The sequence below is a fragment of the Physeter macrocephalus genome, chromosome 1 (assembly GCF_002837175.3).
Source record: "Physeter macrocephalus isolate SW-GA chromosome 1, ASM283717v5, whole genome shotgun sequence".
NCBI classification, from domain to species: Eukaryota; Metazoa; Chordata; class Mammalia; order Artiodactyla; family Physeteridae; genus Physeter; species Physeter macrocephalus.
In genome coordinates, this window is record NC_041214.2 from 61,579,769 (window position 1) to 61,589,669 (window position 9,901).

The window sequence follows — 9,901 nt, forward strand, 5'->3', positions numbered from 1 at the left end:
GAGTCCTGACTGAAAAGTCTGGCTGCAATGGAGTCACTTAACTCTTCTCACTGTGTGATCTCACCTACAAAATAGAGATAACATAAGCAAAATTTCATCGTGGAAAGAATACTGTAAATAACCTAAAAGTAAAGCCTATAAGTGACCACATCTCAAGAGACCCTACCCTCAAAAGCAATCTAATTCCTGTTCTCCCTTAGAATAAAAAGGGAAAAACCCTCATACTTCAAGTGATCAAATACTTACGTAATCTTCTTCAAGGTAAATTTTGTTTTCAATAATTATTTGAAAAGAAAAGGATAAGATCAAATAGAGGATGAGCTAGCTTTGTTTTTTGTTAGCTAATATAAAACAAAGAATGCCATTACTAATGGACACCCATGTTGGCTATAATAGTGCCCATTAAATCAGGTACAATTAAACATTTTTGACGTATTAAAGTGGTATTTCTTTGTAAACCAGAGGAAGTCTTTTGTGAGTATATTATTAACACAGAAAACTCTGAAGAAAAAAAAAGGTGTGTCTTTTTACAGAGAACTCCTCTTCTAAAACTGGTTGATTTAAATCAGTTTTCTCTGCAAGTTTCAGAGATTTCTATATGGTCTTCATTACTTAGAAAAGAGGGGCAAGGGCTTCCCTGGTGGCGCAGTGGTTGAGAATCTGCCTGCCAATGCAGGGGACACGGGTTCGAGCCCTGGTCTGGGAGGATCCCACATGCCGCGGAGCAACTAGGCCCGTGAGCCACAACTACTGAGCCTGCGCATCTGGAGCCTGTGCTCCGCAACAAGAGAGGCCGCGATAGTGAGAGGCTCACGCACCGCGATGAAGAGTGGCCCCCACTTGCCACAACTAGAGAAAGCCCTAGCATAGAAACGAAGACCCAACACAGCAAAAATAAATAAAAAAAAATTAATAAACTCCTACCCCCAACATCTTCTTTAAAAAAAAACAAAAAAAAAGAAAAGAAAAGAGGGGCAAAAGAGAGATGGTATAATACCAATAGGAAAATGTGTCACTGTCCTCCCTCCCACCAACCTTCTTTAGCAGAAAGAATACTTTCTTTGGTCAGGTTGCTGTCCCATAATTGAAATAAATGTGAAGCCCTGTTCTTAAATTAGCAGAAGCATAACTTAGAAACTGGATTGTATACATAAACAAATAAGCCAAGGAAAAAAGTCCTTTCTCAGACATCTGATGACAGCTTTTGGAGGTGTACATTTTACCAAGTCCTGGCATACCTGGCAAGTTTGAACTGATACTGCCCTGGCTTTACAGGAAATATTTCTCTAAAGGGCCCTAAGTTCTTTCCAACACCTGTCACTTATCTCCACAACATCCACGTGAGAAAGGTTAGAGCAGATGACTATTATCTCCACCTCCCAGATGGAAGAACTAAAAAGTCTGAGTCATTAAAAGATTAATCCAGTAAACTTGTAGTTAAACCTAGACAGCGAATAGAACCAATTTCCACACCAGGGCTCTGGCTGTGTTTTCTTCAGTTAGGAGCAACATAAGACCCAGACAAAGAACAAGCATCCAGGAGGATACAGAATCTGTCTGTGAAGGAATGCTTTGCTCAGACCGAAGAGTCAAACGGAGTCCATTCACTTCAGCTTAATTATTCCCATAAGGTGATAAGAAGGTGAGTTGGGGAAAGTCTTCTCAAACATTTATCGTTTAAAACGACTTTGTCGGGGGGAAAGATAATCATACTTGCCATTTTTATTACAGGTGTGATTGCATAAACAACTCTGTAAGAATTAACCATATGGGAGACACCACTTTTGACGTTTCACTTGGGAGATATTCTTAAGCAACAAGGCTTAATTTTATGAAGAACAGGAATACAAAAATGGATTCTGTGACTAGCATTTATACTCTTGTAGTTTTATGAAGGCTATATAATACAAACTTTGACATATTTTATATGGACCAAGTACAGCATCAAGTTCAAATATATTATCAGCTTTAATACTTAAGTGGGCTGATTGTCATATAATATCCTCATGATCATTTAACCTTCTCACCCTACCCCCAATCACCCCCCCCCAAAAAAAACCCCTAAAATATTCAGACATGACAGCTCCTTTCAAACAAATATACCCACATGAAGAAAGACAAAACTAGTTCAGTCTCTTCCAGGAAACAGAACAGCAGTTCTCAAAGTGTGCGTCCCCAGACCAGCCAAATCAGCTAGAAATGCAAATCCTCAGGCTTCACCCCAAATTAACTGAACTGTAAACTGTGGGCTGGGGCCCAGTTATTCCTGCTTTAACAGCCCTGCTAGGGACTCTGATATACGCTAAAATGTGAGAACTGGTGTTCTGCAGTTAGAGCTGGCAATATTTAGAGCAGTTCACCTGAGGAGAGCTTGACAGGGAAAGCGACCTGACCACAGATGACCAGTTCATGCCTCTTACCTCCCGAGGCTCTCCGGGTAACTTGTCCCTTGTTGCGCTGTCACCTTGTGGAGAATGTGCCACCTGGGTAACATTTTGCCGCTCTGTTTGTTCTGGTTTTCGAAAGCTTGGAATCCTATTCAGAGTATCTTTCAGTTGTTTATATTCTGCAACTTGAGTCTGCATACAAATTGCACAATTGGATGCAAATTGCACAATTTGAGGAGGGAAAAGGATATCATTCATAGACAGTTCACTGGAAGACTAGACAAAAATATACCTAAATGCAAGAAAGGAAAAATATGCAGACTGTTTCCATGCATTAGCTATACTTACTTGGACATGCTCAACCATTTTTAAGCACATGCAAATTAGAATTAAAGGGAACAGAGAAAAAGTATCTAAGACAGATGTTAGTTTCCCATGCTACATTAAACTAAGTCAGGATTTTTATATATAAATTTCTAGTCTAAATATCACTATTAAAAGTAAGACAGCTATGCAATCAGTTTTGACATTAAACTCTATTTTGAAATTCCACAATTATATAAATTTAAGTGCAAATTATCTTTTACCAATATGGTCAGAGTAACACTTTTCAGCAGAAAAGAACCACAGGCTTCAAATAAATAACTGAATATATATGTAAAATCACTCAGGCTACCCTCTTCTTCCAGTCACTATGTGCTCACATAGGGTCCCTTCCTCTCCAGAACGCTTCCTGTATTGTGCTCTGCAGTTTTGGAAAGCAATAGCATAGGCGTGAAATGAGGCTGGATTTTTATTCTTCAATTCTGAATGTCCTTTTCGTCTAGAGCAACAAAGGCACTAATGAAGGCATAGGTCTAGAATATACTCATATACTCATATGTGTGTACCTGTGTGTACATGTGATAGGGTGTGTGTGTGTGATATTTTTAATACAAGAAGCTAGAAAGACGGAAAAAATCAAACACTTTAAGTAGGAAAATCAAGAGACTATACTTAGCTCATCATATGCACCAACACTGTAACCCTAAAACAGAAATACTGTGTGTGTAAACACACACTTACATGAACACAAAGAACCCAGAAATCTCTTCTGAAAGAAAGAGGCTGCTGGCCAGGGCCGCTGCCCTCAGTGTGCACAGCAGAGCGGGGAGTCGAGGCTGGGGAGTCGTGCTCCTGCGGCCACAGCTGTGCACCTGCACGGTGCTCTCCCACCCCCTTTCTGCCTTTTTCTAATTCACACAGAGGTGAAGAAGTCTGCTTGCTAAATCTGTCTCAGGGGAGTGCTTCTTTCCCATTTGAACAAAGGCGTGCCAAACGGCTAACAATGACCCTTAGCCCAGAAATCTACCAAAACATTTGCAAACCAACTTTGGAGGTCAAAGAAAAAAAGATGACATCCACACAGTGATACTTTTAATAAGATAAATATTCTAGTCTTTCTTCTTTCTCCTCCTCCTAGATACATAACCTTTGAAGGCAGTAATGCTGTGGTTCTCAAATACTAGCGTGCATTAAGAATCATGTTAAATTATGGAAGGATCATGTTAAAAATGCAGGCTCCTGGACCCCCCACCCTAGAAATGATGATTCAGTAGGTCTGGAGCAAGGCCCAGGTAACTGTGATACAGGGAGTCTCCACAAATTCCAGCTGAAGAGTTAAGTGTGACTTTGATCTCCAGATGACCTCAGCTTCCAGCTTGGTTCTGGGCAATGATTTGGGGCCAGCTACAGTACTCCTTTTGACCTTACTTTATTTAGATATAAAAAGGATGCAGTATTATATAACTCAGTAGGTTGTGAATAGTAAATAAAATTCTGTACATAAAGTTATTATGATAATCCCTGATAAACTGTAAACTCTCAAATCCTACTCTGTTCCTGCTTTCTCCCGCCCTTAATTATTACATTTAAAAATCAGGTTGTCAAGACAGAATCTCATAAGATGATTTACATGAGAGACGTAGATGCCTGAAATAGCAGTTGTTTTCTGAGCAGATCTGGGGAAAGTTTTAATACGGGGGTAAAAGAGCAGGAGAAGCTTGGAGGCCCCACCCAAAAGAACCAAAAAGCTATTCAAAGAAATAGAAAATTATATGTAAGTTAAATAAAAAATTTTTTTCTGTTGCAAAACCTTGTTGGCAATACTCCCAGGATGCTTATAACAGAATCTGGTTTTGGTCATTAAATGAACTATTTTACTTATACTTTTCTGAATTTTCAAATTGTTGCTTAGTCTAATATTTATGGCTATTGTATTCAAATTGGTTTGTCACATTTTTCAGTATGAAAAGCAGCCTCACAGAAAATAATAATACTTGGTAAAAATTTTATAAAGAAGGTTTTGAATGTAATAATATCCTCTAAAGTCAATTTAATTTATACCCATGGAAAAAGTTACCACACAGCTACAGTTTTGTAGGAAGATAATCAATGACTGCCTTGAAAAAGGGTCCCAGAGACACAGATGCTACAGCCTCTGAGATGAATCAGGGCCCAGCATATGATTCTATTAATAATTTTATAAAGACAAAAGATAATACATGGTGTCCTGGTAAGCACAGATAGTTGGTTTTCCTTTGCCGTTTTCTTTTAATTCTTCCAAGAGAAGAAAAGTGAAGACCGGTGATTAAGAAGACATAGCAACTAAACTAGCCATTCCTATTTCTTTGCTTCGACTAGAAAGCTGTAAAACACTCAACGTGATATTACTTTAATAAGCTCTCCAACACTTGTATTTGTTCATTTGTTCATTCAGTAAGTGTCTACTGAGGGCCTGCCTTGTGCCGAGGACTGTTCTAGGCTTTGAACAAACGAAGCTTACGACTCTCGTTTTCCTTCTCTATTGACTTGAGAGCTCTTCTTATTTCCTGTAATTTGACCAAACAACACATAAGCCTAGTCCCAAAAGCAGTGTGTGCAGGCTGTAAAGCTGGGAGCAAGGGAGGGAGGAATAAAATATAGAGCTTGACAATAATTTATTTAGGTAGCTAGCATCATAAAATCCTACAGATCATATAGCAAGCGTCAATACAGGTCATACGGTGGCAAAAGACCACATATGTGGGATAATTTCTGTGACTGAAACAAGTATTAGACTACTGCATGCAGGGGCTGGAGGAGGGTAGAAAAAGTAATATGCACCACACTGCCAGTGCAAAAAAAAAAAAATCAAAAGTTTATTTAATATTCTCTTGATCGAGTTTTGAAAGCATGCATGATCTTCAGGATCAGGAAAGCTCTGTCCTAAGGAACTCAGTGAAGCCTGGCCTTTAAGAGACTACACGCACAGAGGAATTCAGAAATGTTAAGCAGACTTAAAAAGAACCCAGAGAGGCCGCTACCCTTCTAACCTGTGCAGCAGCTAGTGCACTCTTGTGGTCTTCCAAAGTCACTACAAGTTGTTCATGCTCGGAGAGTAAATTCTTATGCTGTTGCTACACAGAAAAGAATTTTACAGGTTGAGTTTTAACATTCTAGGACAAACTCCTCTTGGGCAGACAGTGGCATGAGCACCCAGATGCAGCTTGCTTGCTGGTTGGTTTGTTTTTGCAGTATTTGTTAAGTTCCAAAATCTTTGTAGAGGGAAGACTATGATTAATGTAGTATTCCACAATCTAAAATGTGCTACCCAAATATCACAATCACTTACAGTGAAATCAACACACAAAGAAAAATACCTCTCATTATTAATAAACCTTTGTAAATAAAAAGCGTATTAATCTAACAAACCTGCAACATTACAGCCATACTGGAAATAAGTGAAAAATATTATTACTAATATTTGAATTAACATTTTTATTATTAAAACATTATAACAATAGTGCAGAATATTTGAAAAATAGATGGGGGGCTTCCCTGGTGGCGCAGTGGTTGCGCGTCTGCCTGCCGATGCAGGGGAACCGGGTTCGCGCCCCGGTCTGGGAGGATCCCATACGCCGCGGAGCGGCGGGTCCCGTGAGCCATGGCCGCTGGGCCTGCGCGTCCGGAGCCTGTGCTCCGCAACGGGAGAGGCTGCGGCAGAGGGAGGCCCGCGTACCACAAAAAAAAAAAAAAAAAGAAAAAAAAAAAAGAAAAATAGATGGGGAAATATATAATCCCACTATCCTTAAATAAGTTACAAATGATTTTATATGTTTCCTTTCGGTCTTCTCTACATAAGTGTATACAGCTATCATAATAGCCTGCATTCTACTTCATGTACTCCTTTTTCACTTAAGATATTAAAGGTATTTCTGTATTGCCAAAAAAAAAAAAAAAGCTCATTAAGATTGAACCATCTAGCAAAAGAATCATTTCAGTACTAATGGAAATGTTGGGATTTCCAGATCATCGTTTAGCTTATGATACAGAAGTGGGAAAAGTATTGGGCCTGGTCCGGTTTATGCAAAGCCCAAAATAACAGTGTGCATTGTAAAGCATGTCAAATAGGGAACAACTTTTAAGGTCACTCTACAAAGTAAAGCAGGCAAACACTAAACAGTCAAATGCTGGGGTTTTTTTTTTACCTTGACATCTTGCAGCTGTGTGTGCATGTCCTGATGCGCTCTCCTCAGCTGTCTGTTCTCTTCTCTCAAATTGTACACGGATTCTATTTTAGAAAAAGGAAAATCATGCGTAAAGCCCTGAGCCTTTTGGGCTCTTGATTCTATTATTTTCACATCTAAAGCCTCACATAACTTTTTCTAGGATTGTTTTGAACTTTGACAGTACAATATTCCAAATCAACAAAACCTATACCATGTTGGGATGCGGCATGGATTCAGCTGGACAACCCAATACAATCTGGTTCAGTGGTTTAAATACACTTAAACAAGCTACACATCATAGAAGTAAAGGATTTTTAATTACTCCTGTGCTAAAAATGAAATGTTTCTGTTAATAAGCAAACCCTTAGGAATGAAATGTAATGGGTAGGGGTCATCTAAGATTTTGATCTCTTCACAAATTAAAAACAGGGCTATCAAAAAGCAAAACCACATTTCTCATAGCATGAATAATTTCCACAGTCCCCAAAAGGTATTTCAGTTACAAAAGCAACTCAAGAAATAAATAAGAGACAGAGAGACAGCCCATCTGCTCAAAAATTCTAAATATATTTTCTTTCTACCACCATTGAGTTCTTGACTGATCCAAATTCTCCCTCCAATAGCTATAGGACAGTTCTTTCCAGGGCTACCATGTGAGACTGTAGCAATCAGAGTGAAGTCTTAAAACCTCCTGAGCCACAAGCGCCACTGTTTGGGGAACAACCTCTTGCTAATTTTCCCACATTTTCAGTATCTGGATGTTATGAACTGGCAGCGCTTGGGCCAAATCCAACACACAAACATTTTTTTTGGCCCCTGCAGTGTTGGCCTACGCATAGTGTCTTCCACATTTGAAGAGCTGTCACCATTTAAAAATCAAGAATCTGGGTCTAATAAGATTCTGGCAACATTAGGCCAGTTCTCATGTGACAGCACTCAGCAGAAGCTAAATGGTGGCTGCGTGACCATAATGACTCATTTCCAACGGGAGATACTGTTGAGAGTGAAAGGGGTGCTGTTAAGAATTATGCTGGGACAGCAGCAGGTGTGGACCTGCACTATGTTGGGCAAACTGTCCCCAAAGTGGCAGCCACTCGCTGCAGGCAGAACTTTATGTCTCCAGGGTGGCCCTCAGCACAGAAGGAAAGTTCCAGTCACCATCCCGCCTCATACTTTCTGTCCACTTTCACTCCACTAGAGTCCCTGCTTGATCCCTGGGCACTGGCTTCGTGATTGGGTTTGGGAAGAGATCAAGAACAAGGTGGGAAACGTGGCCAGTGGTTGGGTTGTCCACCTACATGTCATACCAGATTTTCTCAAAGGTCAAAACAGGACACTGTGGCAATTGAAGAGGACCACAAGTGTGTCATCGGCTGGATGGGCCTTCAGTCTACACACAGGCACACATGCACTTGAAATACCCAAACTTGGCTGACTTTTAAAGGAATTCAGTTCATAATCTTAATGACGATGTCTCCTGTGCCTTTGCTGTGTGACCCTGAGCAAGTCACCTAACTTTAGCAGGCCTCCATTTCTTCACTTGTTAAATTAGACTAAATATAATGCCTACCTTGCAGGTTGTTATGAGACTTAAATAAGATACCCGTACAAAGAATTTCCCCCAGTACTGGCACATGGAAAACATTTGTTAAGTGTCAGCTATTATTATAACGATAATGGGAAGAATAATCATCTAAGTTTATATGCTATCAGCTCATAGCTATCCATATTCTAAATTCTAAACTCCCTCCTCCTCGTGTCATAGTAATCTGCCAAAGACTACTCGGACTACACACGTCATAGGTTTGCCGCTACAGACCCGTGTCTATCACGATGCATCTATCTTTAATTTACTATCAGCGACCATAATCAAACAAAAGTGCTGATGTGAAAATCACTTATCAAGGTGTCATCAAAGGCACTGTCACATTAAGTTGTTTGAAGTCTCTCTGAGAAACTTCTTCCAATAATTAATTGATACCAAAAATACCGTTCTCTCTGTCTCTCGCCCTCTGTCTCCATCTCTGTCTCTCTCTATCGCTCCCTCACCCACCAAGGTATTAGCAGATTCTCTCTTCTGATAACAAGAGCCCTATCACTTACTGTATTTCTCAAGTCGGATCGTAGCCATGTCGTTCCTTAGGAAGACAACTATACATGGACTTGGTTTCAAAGAAAGGAGTAACTATAGAGTAGACGCACAATAATATGCCTTTTAGGGCTATTACTAAAATTGAATGAACTAAATTATGTAAAGCATGCCAAGGTCAGACACCTAGAAAATTTTACTTCTCACTCCTTAATGGATCTCCTTCATATCAATATAATTAAATATATTTCCTCAGCTTGGCTCAGGTTTGAAAATGCTAAACAGTGGATCCTACAAGTCAAATGTCCTCCTTCACCACACAAAGGTGTAGCATCCCCAGGGTGGCAAGTGCTGTCTGCGCACTGGAGTCTTCTGGTTCTCTCTTCCTTTTACCACCTTTGTAAGGGCTTTCAGTGTTTAGTCTCTTCCTTTCTCTATTTTGTTATCTTACTGACTCCTCACCACCTGGCTCACCACCAACAAGCCACGGCCCCTACCTGTCTACATCTCTTGGGTATCATCCGCTGACATCTGGCTCCATCAAGACCACCTCAACCCTTTGTAAACTGCCTCAGTGGCTATTTAACTCCCAGGTGCCTTTTTGGAATACTTACAAAGTATTCCTATTATTTTGGAATACTGTTATTAGCCTATTATTTTGGAATACTTCGAGACAAAGCACTGCAAAAAAAAAGTATACAGAAAAGTCCAAAGGACCCTTCACATGGTTTCTTTCTATGATGACATTTTATATAAAACCAGGAAATTGTTCTTCACCCGTGTTTTTGCAAAGCACCAGGATTTCACCCGTGTTTTTGCAAAGCACCAGGATTTCACCCGTTTTTTCAAGCACCAGGATTTCACCCGTGTTTTTGCAAAGCACCAGGATTTCACCC

At 39.9% G+C, this 9,901-nt stretch overlaps 1 protein-coding gene and 1 long non-coding RNA gene across 2 annotated transcripts in view; one reads left to right on the top strand and one right to left on the bottom strand.

Annotated features, from left to right (window-relative positions):
* Positions 1 to 2,370, top strand: part of LOC114486464 (uncharacterized) — a 30,217-nt gene extending 27,847 nt beyond the window's left edge. Inside the window, exons 3-4 of the long non-coding RNA XR_003680245.1 lie at positions 1,500 to 1,642; positions 1,732 to 2,370. This is a non-coding gene — a long non-coding RNA (uncharacterized lncRNA). The remainder of the gene's footprint in view (positions 1 to 1,499; positions 1,643 to 1,731) is intronic.
* The window catches only part of GOLIM4 (golgi integral membrane protein 4), an 85,129-nt gene that overhangs the window by 17,666 nt on the left and 57,562 nt on the right, over positions 1 to 9,901 (bottom strand). The window contains exons 7-8 of the mRNA XM_024124229.3: positions 5,741 to 5,824; positions 2,421 to 2,579 (exon numbers count right to left, since the gene is read on the bottom strand). Of these exons, the coding sequence (XP_023979997.1) occupies positions 2,421 to 2,579; positions 5,741 to 5,824 (243 nt within the window). The remainder of the gene's footprint in view (positions 1 to 2,420; positions 2,580 to 5,740; positions 5,825 to 9,901) is intronic.